Genomic DNA, 21,213 nt, shown 5'->3' with positions numbered 1-21,213 from the left:
TTCTTATGTGATTTTGGGTGGTGGGTGGATTGCTGGCCTTTTGACTGGCGGGGGGTGGCAGCCAAGGAGAGCACCAGGTGAGCAAGGCCTGCTTGGGCTGGCTGGATCTCTAGCCAGATGTCATGAGCCCTGACGAGGAGGAGCTGGAAGGGTTAACAGACCTGGAAGAGTTGCCAGCCAGTTCCTCAGCTGAACAAACAGCAACTAGCCCATCAATCACTCTCCAGGCACCAGTGTTAGCTGTTGACGATCAATCTCCTCCAAGCTCTCCTCCTCCCATCTCAAGAGTTCGAAGCAGGCTCCGGAAAGAACTTTCATAGTGAAGACATGAGGCACGATGATGCTTCAGATCTCTCAGCCCTGAGTTCTAGCAGAGTCACTGCCACCCAGGGAGCAGGCTGATTGAGACTCCCATATAGCTCCCACCCAGGACCTGGTAACCTTGTGGAAGCAACAAGTCTATTCTCTGACTTGTATCCACGCTCCTTCCTGATTCCTGATCCTGACCTGCTTAATTTCCTTGGCACCCTGACTTTTTGGCTTTTGGTCATTGACTTCTGATTCCGGTTTGTGATTCTGCATTGGTGACTTGGCTCCTGCTTGACATTTTGGACTTTGACCTTGGACTGGCTTTGGACTCCTGCCTGCCTGCACCCTGAGAACGTGACACCAGCCCAAGCAGGCCTCACTTGCCCAGGGCTTTCCTTTCTTGCGTTGGGTCACTTTTGGCTGGTGGGGGGGGGATGGCATATGCTAATGCGTTATGCTAATGAGCTCCACGATCTATTTTTCTACAAAATGACCCCTGAGTACACACATATTTTCCCAAACAGGGAAACAACAATTTCCCAGGGCCAACTCCATCTTGGGAAATTCCTTGAAATTTGGGGGCAGTGCCCAGAGAGGGTGGAGTCTGGAAAAGGGAAGGAGTGAGTGTACACTGGTAATATGAAGCCATAGAGTCTGTCCTCTGAAGCTGCCATTCCCTTTGGAGAACAGATCTCTGTAATCTGGAGAGCAGCTGTAATTTCTGGAGTACTCCAGGCCTGACCTTGAAACTGGCAACCAGGTTGGAAAAATGACTTGGGGAGGGGGGGAGATCAACCTCACTTATGTGCCATGGTCTCAAACTGGGCCCCTCTCCACCTGCTTGGAAATAAAGTTCCAAGCTTGGAATTCCCAGAGAATGTCAGATCAGAGTCACTTATGTGGCCACTCCTGCTGCGACTTGTATTAAGCACTTTGGGGTTAACTCTCTGAGGGAAGAATATGGGATCTGCTTCCTGGCAGGAGTTCCCCCACACTTTGTCCCCACACTTATAAATACAGCAAATATTTTTTAAAAAACACTTAAGTCCCATCCATTGGAACACTTACCTGATTGGTGGAAGCAGGACTCCCGGAAGAAAAGGTGTCCTCCAGGACGAAGCCAGCTTAGCATCTTCTGGGCCAGATTGCTCAGCTCAGCATCCGAGAGATACATGAATAGCCAGTTGGAGAAGATGAGGTCAAAACTATTGGGTGGGGTTGGGGAGAAGAGGAAACCATCAAGAGAGGTCAACAAGGATAGCCCAGGCAAGCCCAATTTCGTCAGCTCTCGGAAGCTAAGCAAGGTCAACCCTGGCAAACATTTGGATGGGAGACCTCCAGAGAATGCCAGAGTAGGGAGGCAGAGGCAGGCTCTCAAGCCACTTCTCTGAATATCCTCCGTGCCCCAGTAGGGGTTGCCAGAGGCCCTGATGACTTCCAGGCATGGACACACATGTGCATAGGTGCACACACAACATGCAAAACAACAACAACAACACCCCAGAGAGAGAGAAAGAGAAAGAGAGGACAATGAGATTAAAGCAGTTTGGATTTCAAGGGCTGAGGCCAAAGAGGTTTTTTAAGTGTTCAGAATGGTGAAACTCAACATTTTGTCAAATTTCCAGTGTTGGCAAATATTTGTTCCACTTCAAAAAATTCCGCAAGTACTTCTGCATTTCTGGCAGCTGCTTAAAGGCACAGGATGTCTGCCAGGAGGAAAACATACTGGCTTCGAGACCAATGTCAAAGGCTAAGTCTGTTGCTACTTTAAAAAAATAAATGTCTCTGCTTATGTGATTTAGCACACAGCCTGACAGAAAGAAAACTAATTAATTAGGTGAAGCTTTTCCTGGCATCAATGAAGACATATGGGGGGGGGGGGGAGGGAGAGAACACTTTATCTGTAGCCTTATGTTACAAAACTGCTGTGGCAGGCAAAAACTTTGAGTAATACACAATACATTGGGGAAGGAGCTGTGGCTCAGTGGTAGGGCACCTTCTTGCCATACAGAAGGTCTCAGGTTCAATCCCTGGTACCTCCAGTTCAATTAATCAGGTAGGAGGGAGGTGATTTGAAAGACCTCTACCTGAAATGCTGGCGAACTGCTGGCCACTTTGAATAACACTAACCTTGACAGACCAGTCTGACTTGTGAGGACAGGCGCAAGGTCCATCTCAGTACAAGACAGTTTCGTGTGTTTGTCTGGAGACCTGAAGTGGACTAGCAGATTTGCTGCCCTTTAAGAGTGCCTCTCTAACTTTGTCTGTATTCTACTTACACATGTATAAATAAAGCAAAGGACCACAAATATCCAGGCACATTAACGCTGGTTTAAGCGGTGGGATTGTGTTTCCTTGGAGAGAAACTAGTGTGAGCGAGCCTGGAATGGAGCAAAAAAAGGAAAAAGCTTTCTTGAAACTGGGCAATGGTCCTAATAAAAGTATAGATGGAAACAACAAGCTGCACAGAACAGACCTTGGCTGCTTCTGGTCCATTTTCACCAAGGCTTATTGGTTAAAGAATATAGGACCTGAGCTGGTCTCCTCTGTACGTCTTCCTGCCCTGTACAGTTGTGGAGTCAGTTTATTTTCTTCTGCACATGGCTTAGATAATGAAGAGTTTCAAGGAAGGGTGCTGTCATCATTGGTATCATTATTGGCAGCATCAAAGCACCCCCTTATTTTTAAAAATGGCCCTAAAATATTGCTCTAGTGTTATGCTGATCATTTAAGCAGGTTCTCTGAATTCCTAGTTTTCATATTTTAAAGAAGAAAGTCCCTAGACTCTCTCTCTTTTTTGTGTGGAGATATGCCTTTTTCCTTATATCTCTGCAAGAGAAGAAACTAGAGTCTTAATACAGAGTTGTATTGATATATTAGTGCCATTTTTTTTTTAAAAAAAATCCTGAAATCATTTGTCTTCAGGACAGGAGGGAGAGGGAGTGACTTAATAATGATGACAGTCCAATTGTGAGTTAGAGGTGGGTGGGACAAAGAAAACAAATAGAAACATTATGCACTGGGAAAAAGCTGTCTCTAAATGGGCTTCCAGAAAAACATTAGGGTAAAAGTGGTCTCAAAGAATGGGGTGGGAGGTGAACTCAGGGAGGGAAACAAACTTAAATGGAAACTAAAGGCAGAAAATGCATGTGGAAATCAGGGGATAAAGCAAAGTAGCATGGGACCAGAAATGATAATAAAACCCATGCAGAAAAAGCCCTTCTGAGTATGACAAAGGCTGCTAACAGGCAGCATATAGACAAGCTGGAATGGGTCCAGAGGAGGGCAATGAAGAAGGTTAGGGGTCTGGAAACCAAGTCCTATGAAGAAAGGTTGAAGGAGTTGGGCATGTTTAGCCTGAGAGGAGGTGGCTGAGAAGTGATATGATCACCATCTTCAAGTACTTGAAGGGCTGTCATATAGAGGGTGGTGTGGCATTGTTTTCTGTGGCCCCAGAAGGTAGGACCAGAACCAATGGGTTGAAATTAAATCAGAAGAGTTTCCAGCTCAACATTAGGAAGAACTTCCTGGCCGTTAGAGCAGTTCCTCAGTGGAACAGGCTTCCTTGGGAGGTGGTGGGCTCTCCTTCGCTGGAGGTTTTTAAACAGAGGCTAGATGGCCATCTGACAGCAATGAAGATCCTGTGAATTTAGGGGGAGGTATTTGTAAGTTTCTTGCATTGTGCAGGGGATTGGTCTAGATGATCCTGGAGGTCCCTTCCAACTCTTATGATTCTATGATTCTAGGCTTGGAGCAAAATGTCCCATCCCTTTAATACAAAGTTAAAGGGATGTTACTGACCAGGTGATGAACAAGACATTTTCCTCCAAACCAGCTGGCAAGATATGGAGCAGAGGTCCATCAGTGGCTATTAGCCAAAGGGTATAGATGGAACTCTCTGTCTAGGGCAGTGATACTCTATATTCTTGATGGTTGAGGAAGGCAACAGTGGGAGGGCTTCTAGTGCCCTGGCCCCACTAGTGGTCTTCCTGATTGCACCTCTTTGTTTTTTGCCACTGTGTGACAGAGCATTGGACTGGATGGGCCATTGGCCTGATCCAACATGGCTTCTCTTATGCTCTTATGTTCTAACCCTCCTTGGGATCAGTATAGAGTCAAGCTTCTGTTGAAGGCAGAAGAACAGCAGCAATAAGGTTGTGACCCTAAACCAGAGGAGGGATTCCTGGTGTTTCAGCCAATGACTGCATCTAGGTGATTCCAGGATTCTTCTATCACATCCAGTGAGGGATGTGCGGAATTGCTAATTTCTGCAACCCAGCCCTACAGCCTATGGCCTGCCTACCAAGTGATACCTTGTAAAATTTTAACTCCCATGAGCAAGTTTGCTGGAGGTTGTGGAGATGGGAGTTGTGCTATGCACAAGATGAGAGGCCCTGCTGGGTTAACAGCTCCTCATTACTCAATATATGTTGGATTGGATCCAAAAGTTCCAGGTTTGAATCCTCACTCTGCCTGGGAAGCTTGCTGAATGACCTTGGATCTCTTTCTCTCCCTCCCCCTTACACAATTGTTATTGTGAGGACAGGAGCAAGGAGAGGAAAGTTGTAAGCCACTTTGGGTCTCCATCAGAAAATAAAGTGGGGTATGAATATCTAAATTAAAATTCTGGAATTGGAGTGAGATTCAGCCTCAGTCAGCTCACCTCTGGCTTGGCAGCTCCAAGCTGGTTACATCAGCCTGAAGAAACACCACATTGGGTCGGTGCCCATTCTCCTTCTGGTTATGCATGACAAAGCTCTCCATGAAATCCACAGCTGTAATGTGACGTGCCTGATCTGCAAGAGGTCCAGTGAACCGTCTGAAAAAAAAGAAAGGCTGAGGCAGGAAGGGTCTCAGGTCTGGAATCTGACAGGAGTATCTCTCTAATACACACCGTAGGAGGCAGGATTGGCCCTAGACTTTCTGACATCCTAGGCAAGGCTAACTTCTAGTCCTCCTCCCCCCACCCCCAGCACTGATAATATCACCAAGTCATGTGAGGGATACCCAATTCCACGACCCGAAAAGGCTGGTGCCCTAGGCAGTTGCCTCGTTTGCTTTGTGGCAGGGTTGGCCCTGGTAGGAGGCTGATTTTTTTCATCCTCCAAAACCACCATTTTCTCCAGGCAAATGATCTCTACATAAGCTTGGAGATCAGTTGTAATTATTGGCCCCACTTGGAGGCTGGCTATTCTAGCTGGAACTCAAGCCTATGTGGAAATGACATTTGGCCTAAGAGGCTTCCCCAGCCCCCACCCATCAGATGTGCAAGAGGATTACTCCTCAGTGACAAAAGAAAGGCATTTCACAGATGCGAAGAAGTGCTTTTTTCTTGACCACTACTTAAAACGTTTCAGGGATTTTTTCTTGACCACTACTTAAAACGTTTCAGCGGCACCTTCTGTGTATGGAGAATTTGGTGCTTCAAAAAACATCTTCCTAAAGCGCCCCTCCCCATAGCAAAGAGGCCATCAGAGACTCCCCGGGAAGCCATGTCATGCCTTGCTGAACTCCTTGCTCCTATATTGGTACCTGTTGCAGGGACCTATAAAGATGCTTTACTTCTTTGACTGTTTTCTGGCTCTTCAGTGGCTAGGGTTATTGGTTCTGAGTTGGGAAATACCTGGAGATTTTGGGGGTGGAGCCTGAGAAAGTAGGGTTTGGGGAGGGACTTTAGTGGGGTAGAATGCCATAGGGTCCACCTTTGAAAGAGGCCATTTTCTCCAGGTGAACTGATCTCTGTTGCCTGCCACCACCTGGAGGTTGGCAACCCTAGTGCAGACCCAAACAGAGAAATCACAACAACAGACCCAACAGAGCTATCATAACAACAGTAAATATGCCATCGGTGTGCAGGGCATTTCATACAATATAATCAAAAGGATAAACCAGGGAAGAATCTGCATTCCTGTCAGTTACATATACGTAGGCTGTTTCAGTAGGTGAGAACAAGCTCATGCTCTTTTTTTGTATTGTTTTAACTTTTTATGTGTGCAAATCTGTGTGTGTGTTTGTGTGTACCTGGAAGTCATGGCGACCTCTGGTGATTGACCCCTACTGGGGGCCTGGAGGATATTCAGGGAGGTTGCTGAATAAAGCCTGCCCCCGCCTCCACAAATTTGTGCTCTTGAGTCAGCCTGTCCTGGTTGGGGTTGCATTCTTTCTAAAGGAACAGGTTTGTAGCTTGGCAGTGCTGCTGGGTCTTGGCCTCTCTTTGGGGACCCGTGTCTTCTCCACAGCACACAGTGCCTTTTGCTATCTTTGGCTGGTATGATAACTACTGTCTGTTCTTCAGAAAGCATGTCTGGGACACAGTGATCCATGATCATCCAGGTTAGATTAATGTGCTTACGCTGTGATGCCTTTGAAAAGTGTCTGAAAATTTTAATTACTCCAAAATGCAACTGCTAGCTATTTTGGGAGATGTATACAGAGATCATTATTACCACTTTGCTGAAAGATGTGCATTAGCTGTCGGTCTGTGTCTCAGCACAACTGGAAGTTGCTAGTTCTTTCCTTCAAGGCCCTAATTCAATCGGTTTGAGGACAGGGTAGTTGAAGGAGTGCCGCCTCCCGCATTGTCTACCCAAATAGTTAAGATCCTGTCCTCTGACCCTAATCTCTACACCTTTCTCTGCTGATGCAGTCAGGTGGCAATCCAATCCAGGGCTTTTTCAGTGGGGACACCAACTAGGATTGCCAGCCTCCAGGTGGAGCCTGGAGATCTGCTTTTACAACTGATCTCCTGCTGGCAGAGATCAGCTCCCCTGGATAAAATGGCTGCTTCGAAGGGTGGGCGCTATGGCATTGTACCATGCTGAGGTCCCTCCTCTCCTCAAACCCTGCCATCTCCCAGCTTCCCCCCCCCCCCCAAAGTCTCCAGGTATTTTCTAACACAGACCTGGCAACCCTAACCTACCATTGGAATTACTTCCCCCTTGAGGCTCATCTGGTGCCTGTGTTACAGTCCTTTAGGTGTCAGGCTAAATAATTTTTAAAAATACTTTTAAAAACTCAAGCTTTACCTGAGGAGTTCCATAATTTGCAGGTGTTTACGACCGGCTTCCAGTCTGAGAGTTGTTTTATTACTATAATTGTTAGCCTTCTGGATGTTGCTGTGTGATGTTGTTACAACTTGTTTTATTATTGATCAATTCTTATGCTGTTGTTTCTATGATATTAATTTTTTTTGTTTTGTGAGATGCCTGAAAACAGGCTTGCCAGACTCTAAGTCAGGGGGGTCGAACTCTTTTGTTATGAGGGCTGGATCTGACTTAAATGAGACCTTATCAGGCCGGGTCATGTTGGGTTGGGCCGAGCCATGTCAGGCCAGGCCATGTGTGTACCTATTTAAGATTAGGTACCAGAGATATAAACTTTATAATGGACACAAACACAAATATATTGTTTTTAAAAACTTAAAACATGTTTAAAATGTTAGCACTCATTGATCTTAAAGATGCTTTAAGCGATTCATGTACTCTGAAGATCAGTTGTAATTTTGGGAGATCTCTCATCTGAAGGTTGGAAACCCTACTTCTACATTAATAACTAATCCATAGCCACTCTTGAAGCATTACTCGACATGACAATGAACATGTGCAGAATATGTTTCTTTTTCCTCACCACAAAAAAAAATTACAGCAAAAAAATATTTAGATCTTAGACTTAATTTTGAATTAAGATTGCAACGTAAGTTTCCTGGATACCATCTGGGCATCTCTGGGGAGGAAGCAGGGCCTACTTGCTAATAGTATGAGCCAGATCACCCCTGCCCCGCCTCCTTCAACCTCTCACCCAATCCCAGATCCCAGCTCCAACACGTCTAGTCCTTCTACAGAGGGCAAAAGGGCAAGGATCTCCTCCACATCCTCCTGCGTGAATTGTTGAGCACTTGAGTCCAACATCATTTCTTCCAGCGAGGATGCCTTTGAGTGTTCTTGCCAGAACTGGTGCATCAAGATGCGAGGAGAGACGGAGTTTGGATTGTCTGTGCATGGAGAATTAAGCAGAATTCTTAATATTACAGTTGGCCCAACTTTGTTGCCCTCTCCTAAAAATCTAATCCAACAAGTTCATTAGGACCAGATCAGCCAAGCAAAATGCCTGTGTGAAACATGTCCTCCAGAATCAATGTGACGGAACTGGCCCGATTATGCCTTCAGACCCGGTCCCGTCAACTCCCTATTAAGAACATAAGAACATAAGAGAAGCCATGTTGGATCAGGCCAACGGCCCATCAAGTCCAACACTCTGTGTCACACAGTGGCAAAAAATGTTATATACACACATACACTGTGGCTAATAGCCACTGGTGGACCTGTGCTCCATACACTGTGGCTAATAGCCACTGATGGACCTGTGCTCCATATTTTTATCTAAACCCCTCTTGAAGGTGGCTATACTTGTGGCCGCCACCACCTCCTGTGGCAGTGAATTCCACATGTTAATCACCCTTTGGGTGAAGAAGTACTTCCTTTTATCCGTCTTAACCTGTCTGCTCAGCAATTTCATCGAATGCCCACGAGTTCTTGTATTGTGAGAAAGGGAGAAAAGTACTTCTTTCTCTACTTTCTCCATTCCATGCATTATCTTGTAAACCTCTATCATGTCACCCCGCAGTCGACGTTTCTCCAAGCTAAAGAGTCCCAAGCGTTTCAACCTTTCTTCATAGGGAAAGTGCTCCAGCCCTTTAATCATTCTAGTTGCCCTTCTCTGCACCTTCTCTAAAGCTATAATATCCTTTTTGAGGTGCGGCGACCAGAACTGCACACAGTACTCCAAATGAGACCGCACCATCGATTTATACAGGGGCATTATGATACTGGCTGATTTGTTTTCAATTCCCTTCCTAATAATTCCCAGCATGGCATTGGCCTTTTTTATTGCAAACGCACACTGTCTTGACACTTTCAGTGAGTTATCTATCATGACCCCAAGATCTCTCTCTTGATCAGTCTCTGCCAGTTCACACCCCATCAACTTGTATTTGTAGCTGGGATTCTTAGCCCCAATGTGCATTACTTTGCACTTGGCCACATTGAACCGCATCTGCCACGTTGACGCCCACTCACCCAGCCTCAACAGATCCCTTTGGAGTTCCTCACAATCCTCTCTGGTTCTCACCACCCTGAACAATTTAGTGTCATCCGCAAACTTGGCCACTTCACTGCTCACTCCGAACTCTAAATCATTTATGAACAAGTTAAAAAGCATGGGACCCAGTACCGAGCCCTGCGGCACCCCACTGCTTACCGTCCTCCACTGCGAAGACTGCCCATTTATACTCACTCTCTGCTTCCTATTACTCAGCCAGTTTTTGATCCACAAGAGTCACCAACTCCTGGAGGGAACTATTTCTCCTCCGGCCACTTGGGCTCGCTGCCACCACCTGCTCAGTCTAGGGGTTCAGATTGAGAGGAACAGGACTCCCAATCCCCCTCTCCAGCTATGAGGCCAGGCCTCAAGGTCCTCTGCCACCCTGTACTTGGGTATCACAGAGACCACAGCACTTCTTCGGGGAACCCCTGGAGGATTGGCACCTTATCCAACTGCATGCCTTCCCCCTTCCCCGGGGCCCCCTTCATAAAGCTGCGTGGTCTAAGCGGTTGGGATCTATGTGGTACAGAGTTTGACTGCCAGCATTCAAAACAGAAAAAAATGTTTAATAAGAAGAGAAAGAAAATAAAAAAAACAAAAACAGTTACATGTAAAAGTTTAGCACAGCACCTGAATAGCAACCAGAGGACAAATAAAGGTGGATTTAAACGCATCTGCTCATCCCTGGTGTAAACTGGCCCTACCTTGTGAATGACTGGAGGGGGCAGGATCACATTATTCCAGAGTTCACCAGCAGCTGTTTTGTTGTGATATCTTGATTCTCCTGCCCATGCCAAAACATGCCCCCCATCATAGCTTCACCATGCAAGCAAATCTTCATCTTCTGAATTTCTGCCTAGAGAGTGGCCGTTAAATGCAAGTTTCTGGAGAGGAACCCTTTTCAGTCCCTTCTGTTTCCACTGACTGTTATGGTTAGTTACAGAGCAGTATGAAGTGTGGCTCAGAAGACTGCTTCCCACATCAGTTGCTTTCATGGTTTAGATCAGTTTTCAATGCCAGGGCTTAATGCTGGACCAGATGAAATAATGGCACAGAAATAGATATCTCTGAGCATGCACAATATTTCCATTTTCCTTTCTCCTGGCAAACAGAATCTGCTCCAACTCAAGTCAGAATGAGAGGGCAGGGCTTAGTAGGTTTTTTAGGGGTGTGTGGGTGCCCTCCATAACATCATGGGGCTACTAAATAGGTACACATTCAAAGCAACCACTGAAAAAAATAGGTACAATACATTTCTGGAGAGATAGTTAGATTTTCCCTTGTCCAATATGTATTTTCTTTTTTTAAAATTAGAAAGATAAGAATTTACAAATCATAAGTGAATGAAATGATAAAATAATTCTGTAGTGATCATAAATACCTGTATTCAACTCTATGAAAAAAATTAAGAGAAAGTTCTCTCCATGCAATTATTATACTTCTAAAATAGTAAACATTCCTCACAATATTAAGATATATCTCAAAATTGCTATTTGAGTAATCGTTTTTTGTTTGACTCTATTTCATTCTTATAAATGGGCATGATCTTTGAGCAAAGAGAACCTGTGGAAGTATTTCCCTGCTTTTCATCTGCCGGCTATGATTTTTTTTTTTAAATAAAATAGCTGTCTGTAAGCAGATGAAACCTGTCCAGCTTGTCTTTAAGCAGATAAAACCTGTCCAACTCGACTGTGGGGAAGGTCATCTCCCCACATATCCCCTTCAGAAATTTCCTAATTAGTGGAAATTCTTGCTTTTTACAGATATCAGTAATTTTACTTCTGTCAACTGAGACCATCCTAAATTAAGACCTTTGTTTCTTTTGGCTGATTCAGGAAGTGTATGAGAGAAACAGCAGACTCTCTTCTCTCTCCCTCTGGGACACACACAAAAACCCAGCACAAAAATTTCATAGCCCAGTTCTGCCCCGATCCCAACCTGGCCTTCCCCCAAATAATTGTAACAGGAAATCCTAGTCCATATAGGCATCTCCCCCCCAAAAAGTGACCATCCCCTGAAGCCTCCACTCACTCAGCGCCATGAGACCAGCGTGCTCCTGTCTGAATGCTCCCTGACCCCCGCAGATTAATCATTAATTAACAATTATCCCGATAAAGGGGCAGGCTGGCAAAAGTGGGGATGAATCACCCACTCACCTGTATGATCTGCCTCTCATTCAGCTCATGGAGACATGTATGTCATGCTCTGGATTTGTTAAGCAATGTTTCCCAGAGCCACATGCCCAAATTCATCCTAATTTCTTGCAGCAAGGAGTCCCACAAGTATTCTTTTCAGACCTACACGAGGCCAGTGGAGAATTGGGGCTGGAAGGCAGGGTTGTGCTGGAAAATACCTGGATACTTTGGGAGTGGAGCCAGCGGAGGGTGGGGTTTGGGGAGGGGATGGGATGGGATGGGACGGGCCTCAGCATGGTACAATGCTTTAAAGTTCACCTTTCAATCAGCCATTTTCTCCAGGGGAGCTGATCTCTGCCAGCTGGAAATAAGTTGTAAAACCAGATCTTCAGACCACAGCTGGAGGCTAGCAACCCTAGTTGCCAGCTCCAGGTAGGGAAACTTCTAGAGATTTGGGGGGAGAAGTAGGGCTACCAACCTCCCGGTGAGGCTGGGAGATCTCCTGGAATTCCTTTGAAGCCCTATATGGTCAGGGGCCTGCTTATCTACAGGACTGCCTTTCTCTGTATGTTCCCCAGAGAGCACTGTGTTCAGGGACACAAAATCTACTGTCCATCCCTGGACCAAGAGAGGCCAGACTGTGTTCTACGTGGGCAAGGGCCTTCTCAGTGGCAGCACCAGAAATGTGAAATGCTCTCCCGGAGGCCATGTCAGAAGGAAGAGCAACTAGGGCAAGAACCCATTCATTAGACAAGATGCAGTCTCAATTTGATGCTCTTGAGGCAAAAATGTTAAAAGCTATGGAAAAATTGCAAGTGGCAATAAAAAAAGACATTAAAAAAGAAATTGGAGATCTTAAAAAAGATATAGAGGATTTCAAGGAAGAGATACAAAATAGAGTTGAGAAGGTGGAGGTGAAAGTGGATGTGCAGGCCTCCTCCTTGTTAAAACTGCAAGAGAAGGTTATAATACATGACTGTAAGATGATGGAAACACAAGTTCGCCTGAGAGGGGTACCGGAAATGGAAGAGGCAGACTTAATGGGATACATGGTGAACAACATCACTGAATACTTAGGTGAAGACCCTGACGAATTCAAAAGGATGCTGGATGGTGCCTATAGAGTTAACTCTGCATATGCAAAGAATAAAGGTTTGCCAAGAGACATTGTTATAAGACTAAGATCAAAAGAGATGGCAGAGAAGATTGTGAGTAAAGGCTACCAGAAAGCATGGGCTATAGAAGGGAGTAAAGTCAAAATAGCACCACAAATGTTTTAAACTGTATTTTATTGTTCTAAACTTCAATTGTATTGTTTGAATTTGAGTCCGCTTGCGGAGAGGACGGGATAAAAGTTGAAAGTGATAAATAAATAAATTCCAACTGATCTCCAAACAACAGAGATCACTTTCCTGGAGAAAATTGCTGTTTTGAAGGATGGGCTATATGGTATTATGCCCTGCTGAGGTCCCTCCCCTCCTAGGGATGCCAGCCTCCAGGTAAGACCTGGAGGTCCCTGGAATTACAGTTCATCTCCAGACTGTAGAGATCCAGGAAACTGGCAACCCTAAGTGCCACTGATTACACCCTCCACAGCAGCAATTTCGTCCAGGAGAACTGATCTCTACCATCTGCATCAACTGTAATCCCAGGAGATCTCCAGCCCCCACCTGGAGGTTGGTAATCCTGTGAAAGCTATACAGAGACTTGCTTGCATGAAATCAGCTCTGTTCCTAAATCATCCATCTCCTGAGCAAATAAGACCACACAATTTCCTTTTAAAATTGTTTTATCGTAGAATTGTTTTGATCACATGGCAAGGATTACAAAAAGCAACCACGCATCTGAGCATGTACAAAGGGTATCCCTCTGTTCACTCTGAAATCATCCCAGAAGAAAAGGTTCTGAAACCACAAGAAAAGATTCCTGGATGCTATCCAAGCATTTAGGAAGGAAGTTGGGCATTCTGGTTACTAATACTGTCAGACCACACACACCCCCTTCACATGTTCCAACATTTCACAAGCTGTGCATTGCATAACGTCTTAGGGTTTATGTGCATGGATGGATTTACAGGGATATGCACTACTCGATGTATCTATCTGCTCACTCAGTGCCTAACTAGATGTTTATTTCAAGACCCCAGTTTCAGACCGACCCAGGCTCAGCGTAGGGGTGGGAGAGGTCAGAGACCATACCATTCTCTCACAGTTTCACCAATTTAAACCAATCTCCTTGCACTGATTAGCTTTTGAAGGGAAAAAAATGGCTGCTATTATTGGCCTGTCTTCTTTCATAGCCAGGGCTAATGATAAGGCACATCTCACAGAGGTCTGAGAGGAGCAGAACAGAGCAGAGCAGCTTTGATAGCTGAGACAGCTGGAGAAGTTGTTGAGAATTTCTGAGTTTTGAAAGACTTCATTCTGAGGTTTGTGGGGCTGCCTAAAATTCTGAGTTGTGATAGCTGGGGAACTGCTCTTTGTTTGCTCTTTGTTTGGTTGAGTGGGCTAAAGGTGAAAGAGATTGAGTTTCTTGATGCTGTCAATGACTGTGCTATGGAGCAGATGGTCTCAGAACCTACCAGGGGTGGGGCGATCCTGGATTTGGTCCCAAGTAATGCCCAAGACTTGGTGAGAGATGTAAAAGTGATTGCGCAGTTTGGGAGCAGTGACCATAATGTTATTGATTTCACCATTTGTATAAATAGGGAGTTGTCCAAAAAGACCGCCACAACCACGTTTAACTTTAAAAGGGGTAAATTCACTGAGATGAGGAGGCATGTGAGGAGGAAACTGAAAGGAAAGGTACATACGGTCAAAACCCTTGGGGAAGCTTGGAGACTATTTAAAACTATAATCCTAGAAGCTCAGATAAAATACATACAACGTTAGGAAAGGCACAAACAGGCATAAGAAAAGGCCTGCATGGTTAACAAACCAAGTAATGGAAGCTGTAAAAGGTAAGAAGGACTCCTTTAAGTGGTGGAAAACCAGTCCACCACTTAGAAGTAGGAAACCAGCCAGGGAGGCAGTGGGGCCCTTGGATGACCATGGGCTAAAAGGATTACTGAAGGAGGATAGGGAAATGGCTGAGAAGCTGAATGAATTTTTTGCCTCCGTCTTCACTGTGGAAGATGAGAACTTTTTGCCCGCCCCAGAACCACTAATTTTGGAAGGGGTGTTGAAAGACCTGAGTCAGATTGAGGTGACAAAAGAGGAGGTCCTACAACTGATAGACAAATTAAAAACGAATAAGTCACCGAGTCCGGATGGCATACATCCGAGAGTTCTGAAAGAACTCAAAGTTGAACTTGTGGATCTTGTAACAAAAATCTGTAATCTTTCATTGAAATCTGCCTCCGTTCCAGAGGACTGGAAGGTAGCAAATGTCACCCCCATCTTTAAAAAGGATTCCAGAGGAGATCCGGGAAATTACAGGCCAATCAGTCTGACTTCAATACCGGGAAAGTTGGTAGAAAGCATTATCAAGGACAGAATGAGCAGGCACCTTGATGGACACGGGTTATTGAGGAAGACTCAGCATGGGTTCTGTAAGGGAAGATCTTGCCTCACTAACCTGTTACATTTCTTTGAGAGGGTGAACAAACATGTGGACAAAGGAGACCCGATAGATGTTGTTTACCTTGACTTCCAGAAAGCTTTTGATAAAGTTCCTCATCAAAGGCTCCTTAGAAAGCTTGAGAGTCATGGAGTAAAAGGACAGGTCCTCTTGTGGATCAAAAACTGGATGAGTAATAGGAAGCAGAGAGTGAGTATAAATGGGCAGTCTTCACAGTGGAGGACGGTAAGCTGTGGGGTGCCGCAGGGCTTGGTACTGGGTCCCATGCTCTTTAACTTGTTCATAAATGATTTAGAGTTGGGAGCGAGCAGTGAAGTGGTCAAGTTTGCGGATGACACTAAATTGTTCAGGGTGGTGAGAACCAGAGAGGATTGTGAGGAACTCCAAAGGGATCTGTTGAGGCTGGGTGAGTGGGCGTCAACGTGGCAGATGCGGTTCAATGTGGCCAAGTGCAAAGTAATGCACATTGGGGCCAAGAATCCCAGCTACAAATACAAGTCGATGGGGTGTGAACTGGCAGAGACAGACCAAGAGAAAGATCTTGGGGTCGTGGTAGATAACTCACTGAAAATGTCAAGACAGTGTGCATTTGCAATAAAAAAGGCCAACGCCATGCTGCGAATTATTAGGAAGGGAATTGAAAACAAATCAGCCAGTATCATAATGCCCCTCTATAAATTGATGGTGCGGTCTCATTTGGAGTACTGTGTGCAGTTCTGGTCGCCGCACCTCAAAAAGGATATTATAGCATTGGAGAAAGTCCAGAAAAGGGCAACTAAAATGATTAAAGGGCTGGAACACTTTCCCTATGAAGAAAGGTTGAAACGCTTGGGACTCTTTAGCTTGGAGAAACGTCGACTGCGGGGTGACATGATAGAGGTTTACAAGATAATGCATGGGATGGAGAAAGTAGAGAAAGAAGTACTTTTCTCCCTTTCTCACAATACAAGAACTCGTGGGCATTCGATGATATTGCTGAGCAGACAGGTTAAAACAGATAAAAGGAAGTACTTCTTCACCCAAAGGGTGATTAACTGCCACAGGAGGTGGTGGCGGCCACAAGCATAGCCACCTTCAAGAGGGGGTTAGAGAAAAATATGGAGCAGAGTTCCATCAGTGGCTATTGGCTACAGTGTGTGTGTGTGTATATATATAAATATATAAAAAAATTTTTGCCACTGTGTGACACAGAGTGTTGGACTGGATGGGCCATTGGCCTGATCTAACATGGCTTCTCTTATGTTCTAACGCACCCCCACCCACCCTAGAGGAAACTACTGAAACTACAGGGTGGGAGGGTAAAATCCAAATTTCAGGGAAGAGCTCTCTCAGAATCTCTAATTAGAATAATAGAATCACAGAGTTGGAAGGGACCTCCAGGTCATTTACTCCAATCCCCAGCACAATGCAGGAAATTCACAGATACCTCCCCCTAAGTTCACAGAATCAGCATTGCTGTCAGATGTCCATCTAGCTTCTGTTTAAAAGCCTCCAAAGAAGGAGAGCCCACCACCTCCCAACGAAGTCTGTTTTACGGAGGAACCACTTTGTCCGGAAGTTCTTCTAATGTTTAAGTCGAACACTTTTTTGATTCAATTTCAACCCAGTGCTTCTGGTCTTACCTTCTAGGTCAACAGAAAATAACTCCGCACCATCCTATATGACAGCTCTTCAAGTACTTGGTCATCATATCACCTCTCAGTCGTCTCCTCTCCATACTAAATACACCCAGCTCCTTCAACCTGCCTTGTAGGACTTTGTCTCCAGACCCCTCACCATCTTCGTGGCTGTCTTCTGGATGTGCTCCAGCTTGTCTGTATCCTTCTTAAATTGTGGTGCTTAAAACTGAATACAGTACTCTAGGTGAGGCCTAACCAGAGCAGAGTAAAGTGATGCCATCACTTTGCATGATCTGAACACTATACTCAGGGCTTTTTTTTTTTTTTTGTTTTAAACAATTTATTGGTAGCATATGGTTACAAAGCTTATCTATTTCTTAATTTTTTTCTTTTTTTTTTTCACATTAACCCATATGACATTTCCATCCCCCCTCCCTCCAATGTTGACTTCCCCGAGGTTATAAGTTCAAATCCATACTAAAGGCACTTCTGATTGCTCAAAGTTCCGTATATATATTCTTACAACTAAAAAAATGTCCAATATTTCTTTACTTTCCAAGTTTTCTCCATATATCCTTTAAATTTTCTCCACTCCCTTTTGAATATCTCTAAATCATAGTCTCTTAGTGTTCTGGTTAATTTGTCCATTTCACACCACGATAAAACTTTCATGGTCCATTCCCATTTCTCTGGTATTTTTTCTTGCTTCCAAAGCTGCGCGTACAAAGTCCTAGCAGCTGATAACAGGTACCAAATTAAAGTCCTGTCTTCTTTTGGGTATTTTTCTAATTGTAATCCAAGTAAAAACGTCTCTGCAATTTTCTTAAAATCATAGCCCAAAATTTTGGTGATTTCTTGTTGTATCATCTTCCAGAATTCTTTCGCTCTTTCACATGTCCACCACATATGGAAGAAAGAACCTTCATGTTTTTTACATTTCCAACATCTATCCGACATTTTCTTACTTATCTTAGCCAATTTTTTCGGAGTCATATACCACCTATACATCATTTTAAAACAGTTCTCCTTAATGCTTTGACAAGTTGATATCTTCATTGAGTTCTTCCAGAGGTGCTCCCATGTTTCCATTTGTATTTCTCTATTCACATTAATTGCCCATTTGACCATTTGAGACTTTACTACTTCTTCTTCTGTAGACCATTTCAATAATAACTTATATACTTTTGATATCAATTTTTCATTGTCACCTAACAGGACTCTTTCCAGTTCTGTTTGTTCTCGTCTAATCCCCTCTGATTTTATGTCATTTTCCATCAAACTTTTAATTTGTTGCATTTGAAACCAATCATAATTGTTATTTAGCTCTTCTGAGGTTTTTAATTCAATTTTGTCTCCTTGAATCTTAAGCAGTTGGTTATATGACATTTCTCTTTTTTCTTCAGAATCAGCTGTTATTTTTATTACTTCTGCTGGCACTATCCATAATGGTTTTCTCTCGTCCCCGTATTTCTTGTATTTTATCCAAGTATTTAGTAATGTATTTCTGACATAGTGGTGAGAGAAAAAACCATCCATTTTATTCTTCCCATAATACATGTATGCATGCCAGCCGAATCTATTTCCGTGAGCTTCTAACCACAAAGGTTTTTTATCTAACAGCATTATCCAATCTTTTATCCATGTCAAACAAACTGCATCGTGGTATAGTCTTAGATCGGGAAGTTGAAAACCTCCTCTCTCTTTGGCATCCGTTAAGATCTTCATCTTTATCCTTGGTTTCTTTCCGGCCCAAATGAAATCAGAGATTTTCCTTTGCCATTTGTTGAATTGTTTTGCTTCTTTTACAATCGGGATGGTTTGAAACAAATACATTATCCTTGGCAAAATATTCATTTTGATTGCAGCTATCCTGCCCAGTAAGGACAAGTTGAGTTTATTCCATTTCATCAAATCTTTGTCCATCTTACACCACAGTTTTTCATAATTGTTTTTGTATAAATCAATGTTCTTCATTGTTATCTCTATTCCAAGGTACCTAACTTTGGTTGTGACTTCACAACCTGTCACCTTTTGTAGTTCGTTTGTTTTATTTGGTTGCATGTTTTTACAGAGGAATTTCGATTTCTCCTTATTTATGTATAATCCTGCTAGTTCTCCGTATTCTTTTATCTTAGCTAACAGCAGTGGTGACACTTGAACCGGATTCTCCATTATGAACACTATATCATCTGCAAAAGCTTTATATTTATAAGAGAATCTTCTAATTTTTAGACCTTCTATTTTTTCATCTTTTTGAATTTGTTGTAACAAAATTTCAAGAGTCATTATAAACAACAATGGTGATAGCGGGCATCCTTGCCTTGTTCCTTTACTCACTTTCAATTCTTTGGTAAGGTCTGCATTTATACACAATTTTGCATGCTGATCTGTATATATTGCTCTTGTCATTTTTATAAATTGTTCCCCTAAATTAATTTTTTCCATTACCGCAAACATAAAGTCCCAATTTAAGTTGTCGAAGGCTTTCTCTGCGTCAACAAAAAATAAGGCCACTTCTTTTTCCGGGTGCTTTTCATAGTATTCCACAACATTAATAACAGCTCTTACATTGTCCCTTATTTGTCTTTTAGGAAGAAATCCCGCTTGGTCTTTGTTTATAAAGTTGGTCAGGTATTGTTTCAGTCGCTCTGCTAAAATTCTTGTATAGATCTTATAGTCATTATTCAACAATGAGATTGGTCTATAATTTTTTACGTTTGTGCTATCTTTATCTTCCTTAGGAATCAGAGAGATTACAGCTTCCCTCCAGGTCTTTGGGATTTTCCCTTCTTCTCTTATCGTGTTTAACAACTTCAACAGTTTGGGTGTTAATTCATCCTTGAGAGATTTGTAAAATTTTGACGTAAATCCATCTGGCCCTGGAGCTTTACCCTCTTGCATTGCTTTTATTGCTGCTTCTATTTCAATTTTCTCTATTGGGTCATTTAATATCTTTTTCATATGTTCCGTCAAAGGTGCCACCTGAATGTTTCGTAGATACTCTTCCACTTTTTCTTTACTTACATTCACACCCTTGAATAAATTTGCATAGTATTTAAAGAATTCTCTTTTAATTCCTTCTTGATCCACTACTGTTTTCCCATTTGCCATGATTTTATTTATAGTCTTATTTTCTTTCCTTTTTTTTAATTGCCAGGCCAGGTATTTACCAGGTTTGTTTGCACTTTCAAACGATTTCTGTTTCAAATTTTTTAAATTCCATTCTAATTCTTTATTCAGCAAATGTTTAACTTGGGATTGTAATATCGTAATTTCTTTTATTAATTTTTTCTTCCCTGGTCTTTTTTTTAAGTCCTTTTCTTTTTTATCTATTTCATTTTGCAGTGCTGACAGCCTTTCTTCTCTTGCTCTTTTGTCTTTATTATTCAATGTAATTAATATACCCCTCATTACTGCTTTATAAGTGTCCCATACTGTTGGATATTCCATATCATCCGTTTCATTTATTTGGAAGAATGCTGCAGTCTCCTTTTCTAAGAATGATACAGTGTCTTTATTTTGTAGTAAATCCTCATTAATTCTCCATCTTCTTGATTTTCTTTGCAATTTTGTTGACCAGCATATTGGATTATGGTCCGCCCAAACCTTTGGAAGAATCTCAATTTTTTTTGTTATGAGGCCCAAGCCTTGGGAACCCCACAACATGTCAATTCTGGAAAAAGAATTATGCCTTGCTGAGAAAAATGTATAGTCTCTTACCTCAGGGTTGAACTTTCTCCAAATGTCTTCTAGATTTTCCTGTTTAATCAACTCAAAGAAAGAATTGGGCAGCTTCCCTTCTTTATCATTCTTCTTTGGACTTGATCTGTCAAGGTTATTTTGTATTGTCCCATTAAAATCGCCCATCATCAATACCTGGTCATAAGTCTCTTCGTCCATTTGTCTATTTATGTCTTTAAAGAATTTGTCTTTCGCTCCATTGGGTGCATAGAGTCCTAGTAGTAACGTTTTTTTCGCCTCTATCGTCACCTCAACAGCAATGTATCTTCCTTCTTTGTCTTTAAAGATTAATTTTGGGTCAAGTTGTTCTTTAATGTAAAAAACCACCCCTCTTTTCTTTTGCTCTGCTAGTGAAAAAAATTCCAACCCCAAATTTCTATTCCACAAAAATTTACTGTCCTTGCGTTGTATATGAACTTCCTGTAAACAAATTATATTACATTTTTGCTTTTTAATCCAATGAAATGTTCTCCTTCTTTTCTGTGGTGAATTTAGTCCATTTATATTCCAAGATAGTAATTTGTACTCCATTATGATGTTGGTTCTTTATTTTCTTCAAAAAAGCTATGCATCTCTTGTTCGCTTCTTATTGTAATCCTTTTGCCATTTTGTTCAAATCCAAGACCCTCTGGTATTATCCATCTATATCTTGTGCCCTCTGCACGCAACTGATCGGTTAGCTTCTTGTACTTTTTCCTATCGCTGATCACTTCTCTTGGTAGCTCTTTCAT

At 42.9% G+C, this 21,213-nt stretch overlaps 1 protein-coding gene across 1 annotated transcript in view; it reads right to left on the bottom strand.

Annotated features, from left to right (window-relative positions):
• LOC132587776 (uncharacterized) overlaps positions 1–11,476 on the bottom strand; it is a 33,435-nt gene extending 21,959 nt beyond the window's left edge. Inside the window, exons 1-4 of the mRNA XM_060260147.1 lie at positions 11,440–11,476; positions 8,107–8,299; positions 4,973–5,128; positions 1,378–1,514 (exon numbers count right to left, since the gene is read on the bottom strand). Coding sequence (XP_060116130.1) covers positions 1,378–1,514; positions 4,973–5,128; positions 8,107–8,299; positions 11,440–11,449 — 496 coding nt within the window. The 5' untranslated portion in view covers positions 11,450–11,476. The remainder of the gene's footprint in view (positions 1–1,377; positions 1,515–4,972; positions 5,129–8,106; positions 8,300–11,439) is intronic.
• Between the last annotated feature and the right edge of the window lie 9,737 nt (positions 11,477–21,213).

Source organism: Heteronotia binoei, chromosome 1, assembly GCF_032191835.1.
Source record: "Heteronotia binoei isolate CCM8104 ecotype False Entrance Well chromosome 1, APGP_CSIRO_Hbin_v1, whole genome shotgun sequence".
Lineage (NCBI taxonomy): Eukaryota > Metazoa > Chordata > Lepidosauria > Squamata > Gekkonidae > Heteronotia > Heteronotia binoei.
Note: the sequence above shows the minus strand (reverse complement) of the source record. Positions and strands in the feature narration are given on the sequence as shown.